The sequence below is a fragment of the Caretta caretta genome, chromosome 14 (assembly GCF_965140235.1).
Source record: "Caretta caretta isolate rCarCar2 chromosome 14, rCarCar1.hap1, whole genome shotgun sequence".
NCBI lineage: Eukaryota > Metazoa > Chordata > Testudines > Cheloniidae > Caretta > Caretta caretta.
In genome coordinates this window covers 17,757,765-17,785,009 of record NC_134219.1, presented here as the reverse complement: position 1 = coordinate 17,785,009, position 27,245 = coordinate 17,757,765, and the positions used below count along the sequence as shown (strand labels likewise).

The following is a 27,245-nucleotide window of genomic DNA, read 5'->3' as shown; positions in this document are numbered from 1 at the left end:
AAAGAGCTCCAGCATGGACTGAACGGGAGGTACGGAATCTGATCGCTGTTTGGGGAGAGGAATCCGTGCTATCAGAACTCCGTTCCAGTTTTCGAAATGCCAAAACCTTTCTGAAAATCTCCCAGGGCATGAAGGACAGAGGCCATAACAGGGACCCGAAGCAGTGCCGCGTGAAACTGAAGGAGCTGAGGCAAGCCTACCAGAAAACCAGAGAGGCGAACAGCCGCTCTGGGTCAGAGCCCCAAACATGCCGCTTCTATGATGAGCTGCATGCCATTTTAGGGGGTTCAGCCACCACTACCCCAGCCGTGTTGTTTGACTCCTTCAATGGAGATGGAGGCAATACAGAAGTAGGTTTTGGGGACGAAGAAGATGATGATGAGGAGGTTGTAGATAGCTCACAGCAAGCAAGCGGAGAAACCGGTTTTCCCGACAGCCAGGAACTGTTTCTCACCCTAGACCTGGAGCCAGTACCCCCCGAACCCACCCAAGGCTGCCTCCTGGACTCAGCAGGCGGAGAAGGGACCTCTGGTGAGTGTACCTTTTAAAATGCTATACATGGTTTAAAAGCAAGCATGTGAAAGGATTACTTTGCCCTGGCATTTGCGGTTCTGCCTTTGCAAAAGGTTTCTGGGGAGGGCAGCCTTATTTCGTCCTTCATGGTAGGACACTTTACCACTCCAGGCCAGCAACACGTACTGGGGAATCACTGTAGAACAAAGCATTGCAGTGTATGTTTGCTGGCATTCAACCAAAATCCGTTCACGCGGTGGGAGGAGGCAAAATGCGACCTTGTAACGAAAGCACATGTGCTATGTATGTAATGTTAACAGCAAGGTTTACCCTGAAAGAGTGTAGCGACTGTTTTATAAAATGTGTCTTTTTAAATACCGCTGTCCCTTTTTTTTTCTCCACCAGCTGCATGTGTTTCAATGATCACAGGATCTTCTCCTTCCCAGAGGCTAGTGAAGCTTAGAAAGAAAAAAAAACGCACTCGCGATGAAATGTTCTCCGAGCTCATGCTGTCCTCCCACACTGACAGAGCACAGACGAATGCGTGGAGGCAAATAATGTCAGAGTGCAGGAAAGCACAAAATGACCGGGAGGAGAGGTGGAGGGCTGAAGAGAGTAAGTGGCGGGCTGAAGAGAGTAAGTGGCGGGCTGAAGACAGGGCTGAAGCTCAAAGGTGGCGGCAGCGTGATGAGAGGAGGCAGGATTCAATGCTGAGGCTGCTGCAGGACCAAACCAGTATGCTCCAGTGTATGGTTGAGCTGCAGCAAAGGCAGCTGGAGCACAGACTGCCACTGCAGCCCCTCTGTAACCAACCGCCCTCCTCCCCAAGTTCCATAGCCTCCACACCCAGACGCCCAAGAACGCGGTGGGGGGGCCTTCCGCCAACCAGCCACTCCCCCACAGAGGATTGCCCAAAAAAAAGAAGGCTGTCATTCAATAAATTTTAAAGTTGTAAACTTTTAAAGTGCTGTGCTTAAAGTGCTGTGTGGCATTTTCCTTCCCTCCTCCACCACCCCTCCTGGGATACCTTGGTAGTCATCCCCCTATTTGTGTGATGAATGAATAACGAATGCATGACTGTGAAGCAGCAATGACTTTATTGGCTCTGCAAGCAATGATTAAAGGGAGGTGGGGAGGGTGGTTAGCTTACAGGGAAATAGAGTGAACCAAGGGGTGGGGGGGTTCATCAAGGAGAAACAAACAGAACTTTCACACCGTAGCCTGGCCAGTCATGAAACTGTTTTTCAAAGCTTCTCTGATGCGTACCGCGCCCTCCTGTGCTCTTCTAACCGCCCTGGTGTCTGGCTGCGCGTAACCAGCAGCCAGGCGATTTGCCTCAACCTCCCACCCCGCCATAAACGTCTCCCCCTTACTCTCACAGATATTGTGGAGCACACAGCAAGCAATAATAACAGTGGGAATATTGGTTTCGCTGAGGTCTAAGCGAGTCAGTAAACTGCGCCAGCGCGCCTTTAAACGTCCAAATGCACATTCTACCACCATTCTGCACTTGCTCAGCTTGTAGTTGAACAGCTCCTGACCACTGTCCAGGCTGCCTGTGTACGGCTTCATGAGCCATGGCATTAAGGGGTAGGCTGGGTCCCCAAGGATACATATAGGCATTTCAACATCCCCAACAGTTATTTTCTGGTCTGGGAATAAAGTCCCTTCCTGCAGCTTTTGAAACAGACCAGAGTTCCTGAAGATGCGAGCATCATGCACCTTTCCCGGCCATCCCACGTTGATGTTGGTGAAACGTCCCTTGTGATCCACCAGAGCTTGCAGCACTATCGAAAAGTACCCCTTGCGGTTTATGTACTCGGCGGCTTGGTGCTCCGGTGCCAAGATAGGGATATGGGTTCCATCTATAGCCCCACCACAGTTAGGGAATCCCATTGCAGCAAAGCCATCCACTATGACCTGCACATTTCCCAGGGTCACTACCCTTGATATCAGCAGATCTTTGATTGCGTGGGCTACTTGCATCACAGCAGCCCCCACAGTAGATTTGCCCACTCCAAATTGATTCCCAACTGACCGGTAGCTGTCTGGCGTTGCAAGCTTCCACAGGGCTATTGCCACTCGCTTCTCAACTGTGAGGGCTGCTCTCATCTTGGTATTCATGCGCTTCAGGACAGGGGAAAGCAAGTCACAAAGTTCCATGAAAGTGCCCTTACGCATGCGAAAGTTTCGTAGCCACTGGGAATCGTCCCAGACCTGCAACACTATGCGGTCCCACCAGTCTGTGCTTGTTTCCCGAGCCCAGAATCGGCGTTCCACAGCATGAACCTGCCCCATTAGCACCATAATGCATGCATTGTCAGGGCCCATGCTTTCAGAGAAATCTGTGTCCATGTCCTGATCACTCACGGGACCGCGCTGACGTCGCCTCCTCGCCCGGTATCGCGTTGCCATGTTCTGGTGCTGCATATACTGCTGAATAATGCGTGTGGTGGTTAATGTGCTCCTAATTGCCAAAGTGAGCTGAGCGGGCTCCATGCTTGCCGTGGTATGGCGTCCGCACAGAAAAAAGGCGCGGAACGATTGTCTGCCATTGCTCTGACGGAGGGAGGGGCGACTGACGACACGGCTTACAGGGTTGGCTTCAGGGAGCTAAAATCAACAAAGGGGGTGCCTGTACATCAAGGAGTCTTTCAGGCAGGACTGCACGGAGGGTTCCAATAAGAAATGGTGCACCTAAGTTATCGTTGTTATTGGAACAAGGAGGTTAGCCTGGCCTCTGATTGATACATGGCTAGATTTACCTCGCTGCACCTTCTCTGTGAGTGACTGCAGTGTGACCTAGAGGAATGAGTCCCCTAGACAGGGGAGGAGGCAAATGAGTACAAAACAAATCTGGTCTATTTCTTGTTTTGACCCACTCCATCTATCTTTTACATCTTTGGCTGGCAGCAGACGGTGCAGAAGGACTGCATGCCATCCACATCTCATGGCTGCTCGGCAGAAGATGGTACAGTACGACTGCTAGCCATCCCCATCTCTTGCCTGCCTGGCAGAAGATGGTGCAATACGACTGCTAGCAATCCTCATCTCTTGCCTGCCTGGCAGAAGATGGTACAGTACGACTGCTAGCAGTCCGTATCGCCTGCCTGCTCACCATAAGACGGTTCAATAGGACTGACTGCAGGACTAAAGAGAATGACCTGGTCAAGTCACTCCAAATTTTGTCCCTGCGCCCATGTCTGCCCAGGCGCTCCCAGCCGACGCGGCCAGGAGCACCTCGGACACGATGAGGACGACTACCAATCGTATTGCACCGTCTGCTGCCAGAAGGCAAGGGGTTGCTGCTACTGTGCAGCAAAGCCGTACCGCGTCTGCCAGCACCCAGGAGACATAGGGTGACGGTTACCTGAGCGGGCTCCATGCTTGCTGTGGTATGGCGTCTGCACAGGTAACTCAGGAAAAAAGGCGCGAAATGATTGTCTGCCCTTGCTTTCACGGGGGGAAGGAGGGAACGGGAGGCTGATGATATGTACCCAGAACCACCCGCGACAATGTTTTAGCCCCATCAGGCATTGGGATCTCAACCCAGAATTCCAATGGGCAGCGGAGACTGCGGGAACTGTGGGATAGCTACCCACAGTGCAACGCTCCGGAAGTCGACGCTTGCCTCGGTACTGTGGAAGCGCTCCGCCGAGTTAATGCACTTAATGCACTTAGAGCATTTTCTGTGGGGACACACACACTCGAATTTATAAAACCGATTTCTAAAAAACCGACTTCTATAAATTCGACCTTATTCCGTAGTGTAGACATACCCTTAGAAACATACCCCTTTTAACACTGACTCTGTCCTCTCTTTTCCTATATGCTGCAAACTGGGGAAGGTCTAGGCTCCAGCTCCTACCTCCCCCATCTATTTCTGTGAACAGAGAGACATACAAAGCCAATGGCCCTGCTGGCAGAAAACCCACTAGAGGGAAGAGCTGTTCAGTGCTGATGGTCCTTGATTGCTCTGTCTTAATGTCTCTGTCTCATGTCTGCCTACTAAGTGTTGAGCCTCTGCTACAAAATGGATGCTGTAATCCAGGGGTCTCAAACACGTGGCCCACGGAGTTATTTGCTGCAGCCCGCCAAGTTCCCCGCCCCCCCACGTTATTTCCTGCAGCCGCCAAGCTCCCCTCGCCCGCCACCCCGCGTCCCAACTCCTCGGCCTATCTCCAGGCGCTTCCTGCCGCCAAACAGCACTTTCCAGAGGTGGAGAAGAGGCAGGGCAGGGCGGGGATTTGGAGAAGGGGTTGGAATAGGGCAGGGAGGGGGCGGAGTTGGGGTGGGGACTTTGGGGAAGGGGTGGGAAGAGGCGGGGCAGGCGCAGGGCCTCATGGAAGGGATCGAGTGGGGACGGCACTGGGGTGGGGGCTTTTGTATCTTCATATGAAAAGGTGTCAGTGATGCGGCCCTCGAGCCAATGTACTAGTCCTCATGTGGCCCTTGTGGTGATTTGAGTTTGATATGCCTGCTCTAATCCATAGGGAAGATCACAATCATTCCCAAAACAAAATAGAATTTCTAGTTTGACACAGATGTATCTCCTAACTGTCACAGGAGTCTCATTGGTCAGTGCACTGGATGGCTCCAGGGCCTTTCTCTTTCAAATCGAGAGTTCAAACCCAGCCTAGGTCAGTAGTAACAGAAAGCAATCATCCTCTTTGGAGGCAGTGTAAAATGTGAGTCCCACAACTCCTCTCAGTGCACAGGTATGCACGGCATAAAAACCACATCCTCGCTGACAGTATCAGCAGGGAATCCAAAGACTGAATGGGACCTTCTCACGCCTAGAGCCGGGGCCAGGACAGCGGTGAGACACACTGACAGGCAGCAAGGCGTTGTGCTACTAGGGCCTGTGCTTTACCTGTTCTGAGAATGGGGCACTTCGAGTGGGTTTATTTCTGGTGAGAGCTGTCACGTTGATAGCCTAGAGCTTGGGCCAACATTTCCACAAGCAGCCTCTGACTTGAGGTACCTCCATTTTTGGATACCCAACATAAGGCACCCTGCCGAACACCCACCATTCCAGTTAAAGTCAGTGGGAACTATGGGCATTCAGCGCTTCTGGAAATCTGGCCCAAGGAGGTGTCTTGAGCTGGGTGCTCAAAAACAGAGGCACCCAAAAATCAGAGGCTGTTTCTGAAAATGTGGGCCTAGATCTAGATTAAAAAAGTGCAGACTGAATGCTGCCAAAGCTGGCAGAGGTCACAGAAAGGTGTAGGCACCAGTGGATGCAAACTGAGTCCCATGCTTCCTAGGTTGAGAGGCTAGAAGTGATGTAGAGAGGTACAGTATGGTGGGGGTCCTTTGGGCTGGGGAAAGGCAAAAGAAGCTTTTTGCAGGGCTGTGTGGTACCCCTTATGGCCAGCACTCAGAGCTGCATGACCAGGCAGCTGCCGAGAGCTGTGGCCACCTCTCCCATGTCCCTGTAACACTAGGCCCGAGAGAGGGGGAGGGCAACTTGGATAGGAGAGAAAAGTTTCTCAAGCTGGGCGAAGATGATCACAAGCTACATTTTCCTTTGTGGCTGTTGTATCAGAGTCTATACAACCAGTGAGATGGCTCAACTCCTCTATTTCACAGCGCAATTGGTAAACAAATCATGCATTTTTACTGGGAGGAGAAAAAAACCCCCACCACACACAACCATCTCCGAACAAACAAGCTCCGATAGTAGTGTGCTGTGTTGTGCCAAAGGAAGCATTCATAAAGCATAGGGGCTTAGCCAGATCAGTGAAATTACAGAGTGCCTTGTTCCTGGCAGGAACACAAATCCACTTTCTAATGAAGTTTACAGCTAGTGGAATTTAGGTCACTACTCAGAAGCGATCAGTTTATTCCAGGCAGCTCTTTAAATATTTTAAGAAATCACTGTCAAATTAAGTCTGATCACATCTCAGTGAAAAGGCCGAACTTGCTGGTTTAGCAGATTTCATAGGCTGAGTTGAAAAACCCTTTTTTCTTACAGTTCCCTCCTAACACTGCAGTGGGGCAAATAAAATTGGGCCCCTCCTGTCGTGTAATCCTGGCAGAGTGTTATACAAATGAGCCAAATGTAGCTTATGTCTGGAAGGGCTCGTTCTGTCCCATATCTGGCTCAGTCTTCCCAGGCCCCAAACAAGACTGTCTTTCCCCTATGGGATGAGAGACATGGGAGGCTTGCACTAATAAGCTGAGGTTGCCCAAACTTCATGGAGTTCAGAAATGCACTCCTGTAACAGTTGGATTTTATTACTGCTGAAGGAAGATACTATCTACAGCCAGACCTGTATTCTAAAATCAGCTCTCACGGGAGCAGCTAAAAACAGCTTCTTAGCAGAGGTTGATCCTTAACTGAAGGTTGAACTAAATTGTACTGATACCTTGGACAGGGGTTGACTGTCTGCGTCACAAACAAGGCAAGAGGCTATGGTGCAAGCACAGGTCACGCACTGTGTTTCTCCTCCCCTGCGCAGACTCCTGAATGATTTTTATTGTTGCTTAGCTGAGCAGACTCTTTGCTAGATGGGCTATTAAGATTTTCAGCAGCCCAAGCATTGGGGGCCATTCTGCCTGTTCCTTAGGGATATTTTGAAGTGATTGCAATAGTGAGTTGTCTGTGAGGGTTGACCGTTAGTGTCTGTTTCACCATACAGGCAAATGCCACAGGCATGTGCATTGTATTTGGATACAGATTTTGAATGCAAATGAAGTGCTGTCACAAAGCTCATGGCAAGTCGCCCGTGCCACTGCAGACGCCTCAGAAAAATGCCCTCACTGTCCTTGCTATTGAAATAGCAAGAGCCTTTTTAATGCTATTGAAGTTGATGCACAGGGATCTGGAGGCACAGAACTCTGCTGCTCTTTAGTCACAAATGTAGGCAGGTAGGCCAGCATGCAGCAGCAGCGCTAAGTTGAAGTGGTCGAATGCCCAATGTGGGAATGATGGCAGGACTAAGCCTTCGTGGTTCACAGGGGAGCCCCACTATGTATCAGACTCACAGTTTTAGCAGCTGCCACCCAACCTTTGAGTGCCCTTCCCAGCTAGGCACCACTGCTGCTGTTTGCTCTGAGTATCTGTAAAGCTGGCCATAGCTTCCATGCAGTTTGTATAAGCAACGTATTGATGAGTCAAGGAGAAAATTGGCCTTTCAATTCCCATTATCCTGGTGAAGTGAGACAGATCCCATGGGGTTCCCGCTCACAGAATGCAACAGCCCTGCCTGCTCCTATCATCTTCCTCACTGTAGAAGATATTAAAGCACAGTACAAGCCTGGCACTTGTCAGTATCTTCAGATAGAGGTAAGGGCCCATTTCTGCAGTCCTAGCATTGTGTGTCTGTGTTCTCTCTATGGGTTTGTATGTGTACGTAAGATCCCTACTGTAGTCTGTACACATGTGAGATCCTCATAGTTGTATGCACCCCTCCATAGGGTATGTCTACACTTGGAGCTAGGGGTGCGAGTCCCAGCTTGCATAGACAAACTCGCACCAGCTTGCTAAAAATGATGGGGTAGCTAGAAGGGAGGTAGCTCGAGTATGTCTGCAATGCTGGGACTCACACCCTTAGCTCCAAGCGTAGACAAACCCATAGCAGAGTTGGATGGAGGGGTAGCGCTGGTAATCTCTACCAGGACACTTTTTAAATACCTGACACTCAGCCCATTTGAAAGGGGAGCATTGCTACTCACAGATATATTTACAAGGCCCTTCATTTGCAGGTTTTATTTTGTTTAAAATTTCCCAGGGATTTCATCAGTGTTTAGTGCAAAACTTAGAAAATGGGCACACACACAAAAATCAGTGTAAAAAATTAACTTCAGTTTTCTGGGTTAATAGGGGAGGATGGGAGGACACAATAAAAGCAACAAACAAAATATTGAAAGTAAAAGCAGACCTCCAAGGGAAGAGAAGTCATCTCTGATCAGGGTAATTTCTCAGTAAGCACTCCCCTCAGCTGATGGTGAAATTTTACCAAGTAACTCTGGTAAAATTCACAGAACCGCTTTCCTGCTCTTAAGCACTGCACTTGTGCTGATACTATTTATTTTATGATCAGTGGCATTTAGCCCATCCCCCAGTTGCAGAGCTCCTCACTGCCTTGGCCACCTAGAATGCCGCTCAGTGTAAGTATTTTCATTACAAAAAGAACAGGAGTACTTGTGCCACTGTTCTTTTTGCAGATACAGACTAACACGGCTGCTACTCTGACACCTATTTTCATTACAGTTAGCAGAAGGCACTACTGAAAGGCTCCTATTTATTGTAGTATCAGGAGGCAAATAGGAGAGTTTAGTAGACAAAGTAAGAGAGGTGTGTGTGGAGGCATCATTCATATCCAGGTCTCCAGGGCCATTCCCTGATTTGGGAGGCCCTCTAGGAGAAGCTATTGCTTAAACGACCCATCTAGCTCTCTGTTCACATGTAGTAGGACATTCCTCTCCACTGCCTCCCAGCCACTGAGACTAGGAGACCTGACAGCTGGAGGCTAAAGTTTCCAAAGACTTGTGGGAGGATTGTGCGTGGCTGAAGCTAGTGTCATATAACACCAGGGCTGGGGCTGATTGGTAGGCTGGGCAGATTCTACCCAACTATTAGTATCTGATTTGGCAGTTTCTTTACTTGAAAAATAGAAATGTTTTGCCTGAACCAGAGGTTGGTGGTTCCCAAACTTTTTGGGCAACTAAGTCAATTTTCCAGAACAGGGGCCAAGCTTACCCGACATGAACTGGTGCAGCTCTAGTGACTTCATACCTCTGGCTCCAGTGAATTTATTCAAGACGTCAGTCAGTTCCTGCCACCTCCATTGTCTATGCACTTCTTGCCATTATGACAGCAATCCATCTCAGCCTATGGCAGGCACTACTGAATGGGAGGTGGGCAGTGCCACACCAGGGCCAAGCACAGAGGCTCATTAAAGCAGCAGGGTGGGAAGTTTAGAGTACCAGCCACTAAAGGCTGAATCCCCAGAGCAGGGATTGGGAACTCTGTGCTCCAGCAACTCTATGGGAAAAGTCTCAAGCTTGTAACATTTATTTTAATTGGCTGCATTCAAATCCAGAAAAAGCTAACAGGTCTCCCATATGGCTAGTGGTCAGCAGCTCTTAAAGTAGATAGGGGAAGTGGAAGAAAAGGGTGAAGGCAAGCTGCTCATTAGCGGTTTACATGAATGGAAAGGGCTGCACCCTGCAATCTTCACCCTCTTAATTCCTATGCAAATCAGAGTGGCAGGTACATAAATTTCCTCTTCCTCCAGTGCAAAGGTTGGCAGTTTGCATACCGCAATCACAGGATTGTCAGTTACCCCCAGGTCATCTGATTTGAGCCCCAGCTCCATTAGGGACAGATCCTGCCACCCTAGTCACATGCTGCAGTACCTTACTCCACAAGAGATGTCACTTATGGGATCCAGGAATAGGATGAGACTTCACCTGAGGGTGGCACAATCTGATTATAATGATTAATTACTTGGGACCCTATCCACAATTTAGAGCCTCACTGTGCTAGGCACTGTACAAACACAGAGCAAACAGATGACCCCCACACTGAAGAGCTGACAATCTAAGTATAAAATGAGGTAACAGGTGGATACAGCAGATGAGGCAGGGGAGCACAGGGAAACAATGAGATCATACTTGTCAGCATGATAGGCAGCACTCACAGCACATCAGCGACTTAACCTTTATTGAGATGCTTGTGGGCATCACAGTAGAGGAGAGTCTGAAGGAGGACAATGAAGTGACCTTGGGGATTGTGACCCCTGCAGTACCCCTTCATGATCTATCAGGGCACAACGCACCCAGCTGCACATCTCTGTGAGCAACAAGATAGCATTGGTTTGGGCCTCCAGCCCAGACACACTTCAGTTAGGGTTGCCAACTTTCTAATTGCACAAAACAGAAAACCCTTGCCCCACCCCTTCTCTGAGGCCCTGCCCCCACTCACTCCACCCCCTTCCCTCCATCGCTCGCTATTCCCCACCCTCACTCACTTTCACTGGGCTGGGTAGGGCAGGGGGTTGGGAAGGGATGAGGGCTCCAGCTGGGAGTGCGGGCACCAGGGTGGGGCCAGAAATGAGGGGTTAAGGGTGAAGGAGGGGGCTCCGGGCTGGGGTGCAAGAGGGGCTGAAGGCTCCAGCTGGAGGTGCGGGCTTTGGGGTGGATCTGGGGCCGAGGGGTTTGGAATGTGGGAGGGGGCTCAGGGCTGAAGTGCAGGAGGGGGTTTGGGGTCTGGGAGAGAGTTAGAGTGTGGAAAGGGGGTCTGATCTGGGGCAGGGGGTTCAGGGTGCGGACTCGGGCTGGGCAGCGTTTACCTCAAGCATCTCCTGGTTGGCAGTGCAGCAGGGCTAAGGCAGGCTCCCTGCCTGCCCTGACTCCATGCTGCTCTTGGAAGTGAGCAGCATGTCCAGGCCCTAGGTGGCTCTGTGCAGTGTGCACCCACAGGCACCACCCCCACAGCTTCCATTGGCTGTAGTTCCCGGCCAATGGGAGCTGTGGAGCCGGCACTCGAGGCAGGGAGGCACACTCGAGGTGCAGAGTGCCTGGCCCCTGCACCATGTTTCCAGGAGCTGTGTGGAGCCCCACTGGGCCAACTAGACTTTTAACTGCCTGGTCAGTGGTGTTGACCGGAGCCACCAGGCTCCCTTTTCAACCGGGCGTTCCAGTCAAAAACTGGGTGCCTGGCAACCCTAGCTTCAGTCCTGTCCCTTTTGAGGTGCTAGGGTCCAAGAGTAATCAGGAAACAAACAAACATAAAAGTCCAACAATTCAAAAGAGTATAATCCAATGAACCCTCAAGTGGGACCTCACCCTTCTAGTTAAGCACTGGAATAAACTGCCTAGGGAGGTTGGGGAATCTCCATCCTTGGAGATATTTAAGAGCAGTTTAGGCCAACACCTAGCACAGATGGTCTAGACTCTAGATAATACCTAGTCCTGTCTTAAGTCCAGAGAACTGGACTAGATGACCTCTCGAGATTCCTTCCAGTCCTACTCTTTATGATTCTATTCAGGGCTTGGCTTCACACAGTCTGTACCTCAGCCCCCCTACAAAACCCCAGGGTCTGGCCATTTGTCTACAGTAGGGCCAAGATTTCACCCCAGGGCTCATGCTCATCAGTGAGAGAGCTTGGTTTAGTGAATTGAACATGGAGCTGCAAGTCAGGGACTGCTGGCTTTTAACTCCCAGCTCTGCCACTGCATGACCTTGGGCATGTTATTTAACCTCTCTCTACTTGATTTCTCCAGCTGTACAATGGTGATGAGGTTTAGCTCACTGGTGTGAGGTGAGGCTTAATTCATGTTTTCACAGTACATGGAGAATGGAAAGTGCTCAGTATTAAATGGCAAAGGAAGAGAGATCTGACATTTCCTCCCCTCCTTCCCCCTGCATGCATGAAGGAAAAAGCCCTAATTCATACATTTTTCCCCAGCGCCTAGCAGCTCAACATAGTGTCACAAGCAATATGCCAAGTGTTCTACTTAGCTTGCTGCAGCTTGAGGATGGTTAACAGGAGATGGGTTTTTTTTTTCTTGTTTTAGTCCTGGGGGGATTGCCTTGTCACTCAAACTGTTGTACAGCACACAGATTAAGTCCTGAACAGTGCACAAAGCATATGTTAACAGCTGCAGCTAGGTACAGAGAACATACATTAGAACATGTATAGCAGAGAGGTTTCTCCTTGCTCCAGATGATGCTCCAGCAACTCTATGGGAAAAGTCTCAAGCTTGTAACATTTATTTTAATTGACTGCATTCAAATCCAGGAAAAGCTAACAGGTCTCCCATATGGCTACCATGTAAACCGCAAATGAGCAGCTTGCCTTCACCCTTAAATGTTACAAGCCATTAAAGTAGGTAAGGGCAGTGGGAGAAAAAGGTGAAGGCAAGCTGCTCATTAGCGGTTTACATGAATGGAAGGGACTGCACCCCGCAATCTTCACCGTCTTAATTCCTATGCAAATCAGAGTGGCAGGTACATATATTTCCAGAAAGGTTCTTTTTTAGAGCTGGTTGTAAACCTGAATTGCCGTTACGTGGGAAACCCTAACATTAAAAAAATTCCAAATTAGGACAAAAAAAGCAGAAATCCCAAATTTCCTATTAAATGAAAATTCTGTAAAATTTTAATTCAGGAGAATTGAATGTGTCATTTTGATAGGGTCACATTATTTTGCTTCAACGTTATCATTTTGATTAATTTAGTTTTGACTTATATCATTAACATTTAAATATATTAAATGTAATAAGCATCATACATTAATATTAAATGTATACTATAGTAAAATACATTTATATAAAAGTCAAAGCTAAATGAATCAAAATGATAACATTGAAACAAAACATTTAGACATCAAAACAAAATGAGAAAGTCAAAATGATGTTTTGCCATTGAAGATTTTGTTCAAATGTACACACTGCCAGCAAAATATTTGTATTTCGATTAAATCGCTTTTTTCCAATGGAAAATGGTTCCATCTTTCAGTTTTTTAAGCCAGCTCTAGATTTTCTATTAAAATGGCATTTCTGGCCTGATTGGTGGATAGGCTCTATGCTACCATTCAAGGGGACCTAGATTTGATACTATGCAGAAAACCAAGATTTGATTTCCCCATGCACATCCCTGACTCCATAGACTGGGAATCTATCACTGTGGTATCTGGGTACCTCAGTACTTGGAGTACATTGGGTGTACGTGACAGGCTGATACAGGGGAAACTGAGGCACAGCAGTGCACCTAGGTGGGGAGTGTACAGTGACCATGTGACATACCTCCAATCCTCATCTGGCAGGAACATCACTCTGACCCCAGGGTGTAAGTGACGGAAAATGAGTAGCAATAGAGGTACAGAGGTCCCCCAGATAGGAAGAAAAGGAATTTCTAGTTCATCACCAATGTTGAGAGTAAGAGTGGGTAGCTTCAAACACAAACACGCAGTAGGCTAGATCAAACAGACTTCCCAATGGGGGAGGGTTAGCTTTTCTACTTTAAATGTTACTCACCCTTGTGGGCTTAGGGAACAATTTAGACAGGTCAGGCTCCTGGAAATGATGAGCTCTCTCTCTCCCATCCCACCCCACATTGGCCAAGTACAATGGTGACAGTTCTCCCCAGTGCAGCATGGTTTCAAAGTGTCTGTCAGATCTCCTCTCACCAATTGAGTAGCATTTGCAACAAGCTGCCGAATCTACCTCCCTCCCACTCTTTGAATGTCACAGCACTCTCACAAGGTGTCAGAATTATGGCTCAGGATTTTTCCAGCACACTGTGCTTTTGCCAAGAACTTATTTCCTCTGCAGGCGAATAACAGAACGCACGTTATGTAACATCTTTACTTCACAAAGCCCCAGCTGAACGGTGACCCTGCAGGGTCCTTGTTGGAATCTATACCATGAGCAAGGGCATGGGAAAAGTTGCAACAGTTGCAAGATTATGATTTATGATGCTATTTAGTAACATATATACACACAACTATTAAAAAGGTCATCTATCCCTTACCATAGCCATTCCTTGGCAATCCTTAAGAACGCTTATTAGTGAGCTAGTAAATACTCTGGGGCAGGGACCATCTCTTCTTGTTGCATCACCATGGGGCCTCAATCCCTAATGGAGGCTTGCAGAACAGCACTATCATAAACCAATACTAATAGATCACTCCTGTAACCCCAGCTCCCCTTCACCTGTTAACATCTGCACAATAACCCAGCAATACAAGATAGACATAAGGGGTGAAATCCTGGTCCCACTGAAGTCAGTGGGAGTTATCTTCAGTGGGGCCAATATTTCACCAAATATCTAAGATTTCCCACCACACCATTCGTATACTATCACGGCTGAAGGAGTAAATAGACCTTGCAATGCATGAAAAAGCTGAGCTGGAAATTCGGCTCTCAAAGTTCGCTCTGTGACAGAGCTCTGGGTTGTCTGCAGCATCCTCTGAGAAGCTTGAAAGTCTCCCCTTCTCCAGGATTGATTATTGTCCTTTTCCCACTTAGCAAACACTCGTTAGCTTGCTGTAGCCTGGAAGGAGATGAACTTGGCTTCTTTGGTTTAACAATTTATGTGGGGCCTTATCACACCCAAGCCATCTTTCTGTGCGTAAGCAGAGCTCATGTGTGGTGAAAGCATTTATCCATTGTTACTAGGGTGACAAGATATCCTGTTTTTAAAGGGACAGTCCTGTATTTAAGCCCTCCTGCAGGTGTCCCAACTTTTTCTTAAAAATGGGCAAAAATTGTCCCATATTTTCTGTCTTTCTCCCCCCCCTTCCCCCAAACAGTACTTGCAGGTCCTGCTGCTGGCCAGATCCCTGCTTGCCAGCCACTCACTATTTCTTTTAACAGGGGCTGTCATAAATATAAAGGGAAGGGTAAACCCCTTTAAAATCCCTCCTGGCCAGAGGAAAAATCCTCCCAACCCTTGCACCCCACTTACTTGATCAAAATGACCAATGAGGAGACAAGATACTTTCAAAAGCTGGGAGGAGGGATTTTAAAGGGGTTTACCCTTCCTTTTATATTTATGATAGGGGCTCAGTCAACTTGATGTTAAGCAGAACTATGTAATACAAACATTCAAATTGATTGCCACTGAACTCACTTGAATATGAGTAATTTTACCAGGTGTCCCGAATTCAGCATAGGGAAATATGGTCACCCTAATTGTTACTATATGCTCAGCAAGAAGAGCACAGACTGACATAATGAACCTGTGGCTAAATCTCTCCAATCAAACATGGGTTTTTTCCCCTTAGAAAAATGGAATTTTAGAAAATTAGGATCCTATTGCATGAGCTGAATGTCAGTATTTGACAAACTCATGTCCCTTTTAAAAGAAACATGATAGTGTGCTGTCCAAGTGGACTTGACCACTAAGTTGTAAATTCCATTTGGGGGTTTACCTTTGAAATGCCCATCCTTGTACTTATTAGCATTATCATAACATGAATGTGATAGCACATGCTAGGTCATCTGGGTAGCAGGAGGAATCAGTCGCTGCTCAGACAAGGGAGTGTTTCCTGAAATCATCATGTGTTTATTCAAAGGATACTGCTAGTAGCTCTTACTTAGCAGTATTATCCCTGCTAACTGGGCATCTTTGCAATGACAGTGGTTTTGTCTTCACTTCAAAAATAGGTGTGCGTGCACATTGGGAAGGGGAGGGGTTTATAGTGAGACAACTACATGTGTTTGCTCTCCCACTCTAAAATCCTAGTGGAGATAAGGCACCTGTAGTTTTTAGCATGAGGTAGCTAGGCAAGCTCAGCACTATATCCCCTTCCCATAGTTGACTTTGTCTGGTTTCCTCATCATAAAAACTACATTAGCTATGCTGCTGTAGACACAATTTTTTGGCAGTGAAGACAAAGCTAGTGATGGCCGGTCTTCACTAGGAAAAAAAGGGGATATTCTTGAGTTAGTGAACTCCCATTAATACCCTAGTGAAAGCAAGAAGTTTGTAGTTCTCACACAACTCGGCAGATCAAATTAAAACCCACAGGGGGAGCTTGGTCTTTTAACCAGACATGCTAACTCACATGAAAGCTACAAACTGCCTTGTCTTCACTAGGAGTTTACCTTGAGTTAAGAACACACCTCTTCTCCTAGTGAAGACATAGCTGGTAGCTACTATTCTAGCTGTTTATCTGGTCAGGAGGCCGGGGGAGGGGTGGCACTAAATGGGTTAACATGGTCATGTTTAGTGTTCTGGGTTCAAATCCTATCTTAGATTACAAAAGAAAATAACTTTGATAACCTGATTCTAGACTCCTATCCCAAGTCATAGTGCATGATTAACAGACCCTGTTCCAGGGATACCTATGACCAGAATGGCAAAAGGACAGAAATCAAAATGGTCAACAGTGCTGTGCAAGGACACCGAACTAAAATAACAAGGAGTGCTATGCAGACCCAAAGACAATTAGCAGAGGTGTGAGCGACCCCAAGACCACTGGCAAGTGAGCAGGGACCAAAATGGAAGGCTGTGTATGTTACATTTGTGAAGAGAGGGCGCTGTGTGTCACCCTACAATTAGATAAACAGGACAAAAATGCTATCAGTGCACACTCCCTCTACATATGACTGATTAGAACTAGTTCTGCCCATTTGATGTTCATGAAATGGAGTGATTGGAAGTCAGGACAAGAATCCATATTTATAAATACATGACCTATGAACACATTGCCTCTGCTACTTTCAGGACAAGCTGAAAGCCTGTATTCCCCAAAGATCTTTGCAAATGTGATTGAGACCATAACCTGCCAAAGAATAACATTCCTTCCAACAAGAGGCCCTTTCTCTAACAAAGCACACTTCCTCTTGGGCTCTCAGTCAGCATGTGGAATTAGTCCAAACAGATAACTCACTGCTCTGGAGACTCATGTACTAATGAGACAAACTATTCTTACCCAGTCAGGAAGGAACGTCTTGCTGCAAACTGAATAAACAAGTGCATAGCTCGCCTTATCAAAGTACACAGAACCTGTGGTTATAAGGAGGCTCCTTTAAACAATTAGTTGTATTTTAATCATAGTGTTTTACTTACAATATGAAGAACCACCAAAGTGGCTGAGTGTTGACCCGGTAGATGACTGGCACTGCAGAGAAAGAGATGGAGCATGTCTATAACACAGTGATTTATAGAAGCTTTAAGCACTCCACTCAGACACAGTAAATGCTACAGGACCACATGTGAATGACAGGCAGAGTTCTCCTACTGAAAAGCATTTGACTTGCACTGAACCCAATGGAAGATTGTGCTGGTCTCTGAGGGGTGAATTTAGCCCTAGGATTTGAAAAGTTAATTTACATAATACAGGCAGACTATATAGCTTGTAATTATACAGGTTAGAGAGGAAATCAGAACAACAGTGGCAGCAGGCAAGGCATGCCAAGCTCCAAATGTGGATTGGGGGCAGGAGGAGGAGAATAAGAATAGTGTGAATGAGAAAAAAAAGAGGGAGAGCAAGTGGACAGAAATAAGGAGTGATGGTGGCAGCTACAATGAGACGTGGTGCAAGGGGAGCCAGGGATGGTGAGGGAAAGGCAGCAGCCAATCCAAAGAGGTTGGGAGTGACTGCATTAGACCACATCAGGATCAGCTGCCTGCTTTCAGACAACTTTTAAAACAGTCCCCCACTTTTTTCTCCCAAAAAAACCACAGCTACAAGGCATTCCGCATGAAACGTGGAGAATTTAACTGCACGCCAAACCAGGGACACAGGGAGAAAGGAAGAAAAAGCTTTACCGGAGACCTTAGTCCCAATCCACAGCTGCAGCTGAGGCATGTACAGCTCAACTAGGGGTAAGGAAAGAGATGTGGCTGCAGTGGGCAATGGAGCAGGCCCTGTCTTCGCATTCTCATGATCCTGGTCCAGCTGTGCAATGGGCTGGTTCCCTGCCAGAATTAACAACTCATAGGTTTCTCTAAGTCATGTGTCCAATGGCCCCAAGGAGCACCAGCCCCGTCCTCCTTTCCCCCAGGTACATGGAGGGGCTTGGCATGGGAGCAGTCGCACTGTCTCTCCACAGCAGCTAAGGATTCCCTTCCATCAAGGTGGTCCTCCAGGAGCAAGCTATGCTGGCCTTAGGGCTCCTTAGAGCCACACAAAGTAACCCCTCAGGTAGCCAGGGCCCTATGTTGAAATGGTGGAGGAATTTGTTTTTTCAGCCAGTGATCAAGGGAGGCTTTGTCTAGATTCACACTGAGGTTTCCTTTCCTGTCTAAGCCCTTCATATTTGAACTGTCTCAAAGCAAAACGGAGGAGTTGGACTGGTTCTGTGTAACCTATCCCGACCTTGGGGCAGGCTGTTAGGTGCACCTGGTTGATCAGTCAATCCTCCCTCCACCCAGCCTCTCTAAATAATAATCACTATAGCGGATAGGACATTTCTTGTTCCCAGGTTGCTACTGCAAGAACTGTCCATGGAAGTTTATTCCTAACCCAGGACAAGGCAGCTCTGGCCAATATAAAATAAACTGAATATTAGAATAAGCCCAAGGGCTGTGCTAACTCGAGTGAGCAGTTTAGTTATTCAGTATAAAACTTTTTCAAAATTGGAGCTGTAGAATTTCCAGTCTGTCATATGAGGGAGACCCACAGATGCTAATGCTTGCTTATCCTGACGTATGTGAGGCTAGCTGATACAGCACGCCTCTCCTGTAGTTCTCCAAGCACTCTATAAACATGGGAAAGCCCCTTATTCTCACTGTGCAGATGGGAAAATTAAGGCACCAAGGCTAGGGATATGTCTTCACTGAAGCTAGCTCAGGTTCTTATGTGGATGTTGCTCCACTCCCCCATCCACCCACAAAGCTCTCTCATCCAAGTTATGTGGTGCTTTCAAGCTGGCCTGGCTGGGGATGTGGGTTAGATTAGAGCATGGATTCCACTTGTGCTGGTAATCCATCCTCCTTGCAGCAAGGATGCAGGAAGTTGGCACCAGACTGGCACTTGGGAGACCAGCGTTCTGTCAACTGCAAGGCTGGGAACAGAACCCTGGTCTCCCAAGTGCCAGTCTGGTGCCAACTTCCTTTGAACTGCATGGCTGGGGGAAAGTGAAGGGAGCAGGAGTAGACATAGTCACCCAATTTACCACAGGCTTTTATTCCAAGTGACATTTGCAACTAGGCTTCCCTTCAGTTAAAAAGTCAGTAAGGAGAACCACAGCCAAAGGGAGTGCTTAGAGCTAGTCAGGAAAGAGAATTATGTGATGGATTAATACATTTACTTTGTGTTAATTGTATGAGATTGCCCAGCAGAACAATTTAAGAATAAAATACACATCTCTAATACCAACACTGAGTGGCTTGCGTGTTTGGATACCCTCTTAGTCTTAGCAATAAAATGTAATCTGTGATTTTAAAGGCCCTCAGCAGCTACCAGTTAGATGAAAATAAAGTAGGTAATTGATAAGCAAATCTGGGTATATCCCTCCACATAGCAGAGCATGAAAGAGTGAAGCCTATTATATGGCTGAAGCAGGCAGAGAGGAGAAGTTAGGGTTAGCGCCGTTCTCTACTTCAAACAGACATAAGTCAGTTCCACAACGTGCAAGGATCACTTCTGCTGGAAAACAAGTTAGATACTAAACAAGTTCTGCAAATTACACAGCCCCAAGTAAACAATTGACCCATTTTTCACAAGTCAGTTCTGCTCTCTTAGAATTAAGGATGTTTACAATCACTAATCGAGTTACTGCAATTTTACACCAATACACAAAACAGGCCTCTGCACATTGATTGTATGGAAGTGAAGTCTCCTGAAGATATCCATTTTAGGCAAAATGGGCTGTCTACAGCAATACGTCTAGCATAACTAAGTAATTCAGACAGTGTATTGTATTGTCAGCGAAAGTGTTAAGAGATCAGCCTGGGCAAGTCACATCCGCGCTTGGCAAGTACACCAGTATGACCATTAGAAGATAGCTAGCATCTCCTGTCAGATGCCTGTGCAAGAGCGCGATCTGTTAAGCGCACACAACAGCAGCTACTAACGATTTATGCCAAGGCATGGTAAGAAAATTTGAATTTTGATCTTGTAAAATGTTAATATTCCTTGCCTAGAAGCCAAGTATCATTCAGAAAGAAGCATTTTTTTCCCCTTTGAATAAAATCTACAAGAACCCATTCCAGATTCCTTACAGACAAACTGAGTAGGCCTAAGGCCCTGAACCTGCAACTTGATCCATATGGGCAGATCTTGCTGACATGTAACGTCCCACTGATTTCAGTGAGGCTCTGCATGGCCCACCTGCCCCAAGCAAGACCTTGCATGATCTGAGGGGTAAATACACCATTGCCAATAGAAAATGACTTACGTAAGGTTCAACTCAGAGCTTCTAGAATACAAGCTCCAAACCAGAGTCAGCTCTAGGTTTTGCAGACGATGCAAAGCCAAGAGTGGGTCCCCAGCCAGTAGCTATAAGGTGGGTTGAGATTAGTGTGGAGATGGTGGGTTTCTGTAGCAGCACAGGATTGGGGTTCCGGGCATTTTCATTGTGGGCTCCAGCTGATCTCTCAAAGTAGCTGGGTGCTGCCAAGAGGCTGCTGCTGGGGAAAGGAAAATACTGACAGAATGAGACTGAAGCAAGGGCCACTAAGCAGCCACACACTTAGTACATGCATTAGGCTACCCCTGGTGCAGGTAGGGAGCAGTGAAGACAAGTTACAGTATAACTGAACAATGGAATAAACATGTTAATCTTCAAGTTCACCAAGCAGTACAGTGTGAAAAATAACTCAATGAGTTAGCCATCTATTTCATAACAGAGTGGCAACACATTTAAGTTAGTATGGCATGAAGCACAGTAGCATCACTCCCCTCCGAGGGTTATTCCAGTTACAAGACTGGCCAGCATGTACTGGCAGAATGAGGCATAAACAGTCCCTTCAGCATCGCCTAAGGTAGAGAATTTTGGCATTGTGATCCCCTCTGGAATGCTTGTTTTACACAAATGCTTATGCATAGGGCCCTACCAAATTCACAGTCCATTTTGGTCAATTTCATGGTCACATGAGTTTAAAAATCATAAATTTAATTATTTCAGCTATTTAAATCTGAAATGTCATGATATTGTAATTGTAGGAATCTTGACCCAAAAAGGAGTTGTGGGGTGGTCTCAAGGTTTTTTTTGGGGGGGGGGAATTGGGGGGGGTTTGCGGTACTGCTACCCTTACTTATGTGCTTTTGCTGGTGGCGGCTCTGCCTTTATAGCTGGGCAGCTGGAGTGTGCCGGCTGCTGGCCGGGAGCCCAGCTCTGAAGGCAGAGCCACCGCCAGCAGCAGCACAGAAGGATGGCAGGGTATGGTATTGCCACCCTTCCTTCTGCACTGCTGCCTGCAGAGCTGGGCCCTCCGTCAGCAGCCACCATTCTCCTGCTGCCAGCTCTGAAGGCAGCAGCACAGAAGGAAGGGTGGCATGGTATGGTATTGCCACCCTTACTTCTGCGCTGCTGCTGCTGGCAAGGCACTGCCTTCAGAGCTGAGCAGCCGGAGAGCGGCGGCTGTTGGCCAGGCAGCATCGCAGAAGTAAGGGTGGAAATACTGTGACCCCCCTAAAATAACCTTACAACCCCCCTGCAACTCCCTTTTGGGTCAGGACTCCGAATTTGAGAAACACTGGTCTCCCCCATGAAGTCCATATAGTATAGGGTAAAAGCACACAAAAGCCAGATTTCACGGTGTGTGATGCATGTTTCATGGCAATGAATTTGGTAGGGCCCTACTTATGCATTGTTGCAGGCATTTACTTCTTCATTGTCATGACCCTTGCTCTAGGCAAAGCTAAATAGGTGGTGCAGAGACACAGCGACTTCCAATACAATGCCACTGTAGACAGGAAGGGCTAGTGTGACTGCTGCAATTGGCCCTCCAAGTGCAGTCCCAATGTCCCACAATGCTCCTGCCTATCCAGCAATGACCAATCTTACAGCTTAGAAGGACTGCTTCGGACACCTGTCAAGTCATTCACTTAGTAACTCACGCAGGGTGGGCAGGGGGGAGTGGTAAAAGGGGAGGGGAGAGCAACCAAGTTGATACTCAGCTACTTTCTACTCTGCCTCTTCCCTGATCCCACATTCAAAGAGCCAGAGCAGCAGAGGACAAGAGAGAAAATACAGCTTTAAAATTTTGCTTTATGGAAGCGTCTTTTGGAAGGGTCATAAGGATTCACCTGAAAACACAGAGAGAAAGTGTTCAGCAGTCACTGCATACGCACGCAACACTGCGTTACACTGAAGTTTGCCTGCCATGGCTGTCCATTTGTTGCCTCAGCAGGGCTACCCTAAATGTAAATGCAGTGTTGAATGTGCGCATGCAGTGGCTGCTCAGCAATTAATTTCTCTCCTTTGTCCGTGTGCATGCAGGTGAATCACTAGAGCGTAATAGATTTGGAGCAATATTCTAACTGCATAGCAGTGTGTGAACTACGGCAGTCTGTCTGTTGCCTCAGCATAACTCTCACACTGCCACACAGAATACTACTCCCGACCTTTTATTCTCTAGTAATGCACCTGAAAACACAAAGGAGAGAAATTGTTTGGCAGCAACTGCATGCACAGACTCAACACTGCATTTAGGAGGGTTGCTATGGCAGTCCATTTGTTGCCTCAGCATATCTTGCACAACGTTATGCGGTCAGAATACCGCTCCCAACCTATTCGCTAGTAATTCCACCTGCCTTGCAATAGTGTCCAGCACTCATTTGTGTTGTCCCCAACCCAGGACCAAAGATTGCCTAGGGCCCACTGCATTAGATGAGGGAACTGACTGGGCACTATCAATAGGCCTGGAAGAACATCCTCATTCCAACCCATACCACTCCCATCTGTAGATCAAAAGGGGAACACAAGAGAACAGTTAGTTCAGCAACAAGCCACACACAACAGGGTATGATCCAAAGAGAAGAAATCAGTTCAGAATAATCAGCCTCCTTGTTCCCTCAAGTTGCAACACCCAAGTTGCTCATCATAATACCATCCAATCCTATGGGTTGTTCATTGAGTGACCCTCCTTTATAGCATCTGCAAGTACTAGGGCATAGCCCCTTTCTCTCACAATTGGTGCATGGATCCTTGAGCAGGACAGAGTTATTTGAAGTTGGGGATGGAAACACAGAACAGATGCAAACATACAGTATACCCAGTGATGAGCTGCCAAAATCTTAACCACCGGTTCCCTCCTCATCCCACGAGGGCGTCAAGGCCCACCCCTGCCCCATCCAACCCCCTGTGTTCCTTGAGGCTCCCCCCACCCCCCAGACCCTTGCCCCATCCACCCCCCTTCCGTCCCCTGACTGCCCCCAGAACTGGGCAGGAGGATCTTGTGGGCCACCATAGTGGGTGCCCACTGCGCCCCGCCCCTAAGAGCCAGAGGGACCTGCCAGGTGGCGAGTCCTGACGTTGCTTACCTGGGGCAGCTCCCAGGAAGCATCCGGCATGTCCCTCTGGCTCCTAGGGGCAGGGGAGCGTAGCTGGTAGGGGAGCAACTGCTCCCCCCACTGATCACTGGAGCACCCACGGGGAGAATTTGGTGGGTGCAGAGCACCCACTGGCAGCTCCCCGCCCCGCGCCTGGTCCCAGCTCACCTCCACTCCGCCTCTGTCCCTGAACACGCTGCCCCACACTGCTTCTCTGCCCCCCCCGCCCCCGCTTCCCGTGAATCAGCTGTTCGCAGCCAGGGTGGGGGGGCTCAGAAGCAAGCGGCGGCTTCGCACTCAGGCCCAGGGAAGCGGAGGTGACCTGGGGCGGGGAGTGGTTCCCCTGCGCGCACCCCCCAGGTTACCTGCTGCGGCACGGGCACCCCTCCTCACGCCCTCCCCCCCCCCCACTTGCCTCTGCCTCCCTGGGCCTGAGCACAAAGCCGCCGCTTGCTTCTCAGCCCCCCCCACCCGGCTTTCTGCGCAAACAGCTGATACGCGGGAAGCCGGGGGGGGGGGGTGGGGCGGGCAGAGAAGCACAGCGGGGTGGCGCGTTCAGGGGAAGCGGCGGAGCAGAGGTGAGCTGGGCCTGGGGAGCTGCCAGTGGGTGCTCTGCACCCATCAAATTTTCCCTGTGGGTGCTCCAGCCTCAGAGCACCCACAGAGTCAGCACTTAAGGTGCCACTTTTGGCTAGTTGTTAAATTTAGAAGCCCTTTTAGAACCGGTTGTCCCGCGAGCAAACCGGTTCCAGGTCACCACTGAGTATACCCATCCCAAGTACCACAATTAACAGCACTTGCAGAGAGTACTATGCAGGAATGCAAGGCACTGAATATACCCAGAACAGATGGGCTAGCATGGAGTCACTGCATTGTTGAGACTTGCACCACAGCAGTTCTCTAGCATAGACAAGGCCTTAGACCAAGTTCCCATGCCAAGTGTGAAGGATGGGCCTCTTACATTTGGTCTGGAGCGATAGTACTAGCTACATGCTGCAGATTTAGTAGGCTATTTCCCTCAATATAGGGTAAGTCTCCTGGTTGCCACATTTTACACAGCAGAGTAAATTAAAATTAGTACAGTCAGCAGGCACTACTGGGTGTTTCTCCCTCAATAAATGAGTACAACAGACCCTCTTCCTACCCTGAATTCAGGTGCCACAAGTACTCCTTTTCTTTTTGCAAATACAGACCAACACGGCTGTTACTCTGAAATCTTCCTACACTGTTTACTTAATACTAGCTCCTAAATGCACAACATGTATTGTCATGTGGATTTCATTTTCAGTACAGCTGGCCCCTTACATAATCTGCATTCATCCTGGACAAAAGCCAATTGAGATAGAGAATTCCTTAACTGGAAAGTACTCCCAACCCAGCTCTCGCCTCATTGCATGTGTTTCTCATTAAAAGTCTCGGGATCTGCTCTGTTTAATTGTAATTCAGCCATTTAACATACCTTTGCACCCTCTAGTGGAGAAAATGAGAAGTGCCACGTCAAGAATATATTCTCAAATGCTTGAAGTATTCTTCAAGGACAGCAAGGTTTGAATTACTTCTACAAATCCTCAAAGCACCACATCACAGCTAGGAAGTGTCCCATTTGCCACGACTACACTACTTCCCAAAAGTTAGCACTGCCAGAAGTGCAGAAGAAACTTGCAGAGCTGAGGACCTCTTTTGGCTTGTGCATGTTATATGGCAGGAATTTAACAAGAGTTACAGTGATCTTTTTTGAAAGTTAGATTTTATTCGTGTGTTTAGGCAAAGCCACATTCTACAAGTTAGAAGACTACATACAGGGATAGTCAAGCTGAAGTGATGGCATCCTGCTCCTTTATTATGGTGTAATCTTCCAGTCAAGTCATCTGGAAAGAAATAATCAGGACACATAAGTACAAGAACAAAGTACAAAAGGCTTCACCTACAGGCAGGTCATAGCTGTGCAGAGTGCAACACGAGCAGCTAAGCAAACTTAGAAAGTACATTCAGCTTAGGGTGACATTTGCAAGTCATTGTGATTGCTTAATGAAGCTGATGCAGAATTCACCGAAAGCCTTATATCCAGATGCTCTAAAGTTCCGTTGTGAAAGGTATTGATGCAGGATTTAAAAGAGTGGGGGCCTGCTCTTTGGACAAGTGCAAATGGAGCTAGTTTCTCAGGAGATGAAGGTCTGATGAGCAGTTGACCACATTTACAGAAGACCTCGAAGACTGCAAGCAAGTACTCCCCATACCAAAATGGCCCATTAGTTTACCACACCATAAACAAAGGTGGCCTAGTAACTCTCAGACTACCTGCCACAAATACAGAATGCCTGGCTCAAGATGATGCTAGCCTAGACAAGTGCCAAAATATGGTTGAACTCAGGCAATTTCAAGGCGAAGGTACAAATGCACCCTTCCCTTACTTTGGTTGAAGAGAAGGATTTCTGGATTTTGACAAGGTCAGCTATCCAGGCACAATACTACTGAAACTTTATATATACTAAACTGCCTAACATAAGGACCTGCAAGGATTTTATTCATGTTAAAATATCTTATGCTAGTAACTGGCAAGTGAGATTTTACATTAACAGATGGAGAAATTTTATATCAAGTTACAATAAGATAATCTAAAAGTGACAGCACACTCCTTACCAAATGCCTTCCTCTTCCCTGCTGCTGTGTATGCACACAGGTTGTTATTTTAAAGTTGCTGACTTTAATATTCTTATAAATGTTGGTCTCCAAGTTAAATATTTACTTTGGCTTACAAAGAAGAAAAAGCGACAAGAAAACAAACCTCTCAACAGCAGCCACTAAACAACAACTTTTATAAGTAGTTGTACTACACTGTACGCTGGGTGGAGGGAAAAATGTCTTATAAGTCTTGTTCCTTATGCAGTACTTTATCTTGCCTAATACCCTTTAAATATTTAACCAGTTGTAACTTCACTTTGGAAATGACGTGTGCGCCAAAACTTATGAGGTCTTCTGCTAGTTTAGAATCCAAACCTTCCCACAACCATATCAAATGTTGGAAGTGTGTGTTTGATTATAAAGACACGCTAAATAAATATGTTTTTATTGCCGTTCGTGATAAACAGATCTGCTTTATTCAGGGCTCAGGTTGCTTAATATATACTTTTCTGTACAAGTAAACAGAACAAGGAGTAATGATCTCAAATTGCAATGTGGGAGGTTTAGGTTGGATATTAGGAAACGCTTTTTCATTAGGAGGGTGGTGAAGCACTTGAATGCGTTACCTAGGGAGGTGGTGGAATCTCCTTCCTTTGAGGTTTCTAAGGTCAGGCTTGACAAAGCCCTCGCTGGGATGGTTTAGTTGGGGATTGGTCCTGCTTTGAGCAGGGGGTTGGACTGGATGACCTTCCGAGGTCCCTTCCAATCCTGATATTCTATGATTCATGTTGGTTTGTACACCAGGGAAGAGCAGCATTTGCCAGCTCAAAGGAAAGAGCCTTTCAGAGCAAGAAAACTGAACAGAGCATGTTAATCCATATAATACAGAGGTGGGCAAACTACAGCCCGTGGGCCACGTCCGACCCGCAGGACCGTCCTGTCCTGCCCTGCCCCTGAGCTCCTGGCTGGCAAGGCTAGCCTCTGGCCCCTCTCCCACAGCCTCAGTGCGCCGTGCCGCCAGCGCTCTGACCCGCTGCTCCTGCCGGGCAGCACGGGGGTGTGGCTGGCTCCGGCATGGTAAGGGGGCAGGGAGCCCCGGGGGGGGGGGGCAGTCAGGGGACAGGGAGGCGTTGGAGGTCCGGGAGGGGGGGTGGGGGGGTCAGGGGACAAGGGTCGGGGGGGACTGGATGGGTTGGGGATTCTGAG

At 47.7% G+C, this 27,245-nt stretch overlaps 1 protein-coding gene and 1 long non-coding RNA gene across 15 annotated transcripts in view; one reads left to right on the top strand and one right to left on the bottom strand.

Annotated features, from left to right (window-relative positions):
- SEC14L1 (SEC14 like lipid binding 1) overlaps window positions 1-27,245 on the bottom strand; it is a 120,611-nt gene that overhangs the window by 71,198 nt on the left and 22,168 nt on the right. For 4 of the 14 annotated variants that reach the window (XM_048817839.2, XM_075119320.1, XM_075119331.1 and 1 more), the window contains exons 2-3: window positions 25,218-25,285; window positions 17,045-17,096 (exon numbers count right to left, since the gene is read on the bottom strand). The exons of 2 other annotated variants lie outside the window; for them this stretch is intronic. Coding sequence is in view for 3 of the 12 variants with exons in the window: in XM_075119319.1 (XP_074975420.1) it covers window positions 17,045-17,096 (52 nt within the window). In the remaining 9 variants the exon portion in view is untranslated. Of the gene's footprint in view, window positions 1-17,044; window positions 17,097-20,319; window positions 20,339-25,217; window positions 25,286-27,245 lie in introns of those variants that run through there. 8 more of the 14 variants (XM_075119319.1, XM_048817830.2, XM_048817828.2 and 5 more) reach the window with 4 other exon arrangements.
- LOC142069047 (uncharacterized) lies at window positions 16,993-26,503 on the top strand. The gene is made up of 2 exons (XR_012664920.1): window positions 16,993-17,803; window positions 24,892-26,503. It is a non-coding gene; the product is annotated as an uncharacterized LOC142069047 (long non-coding RNA).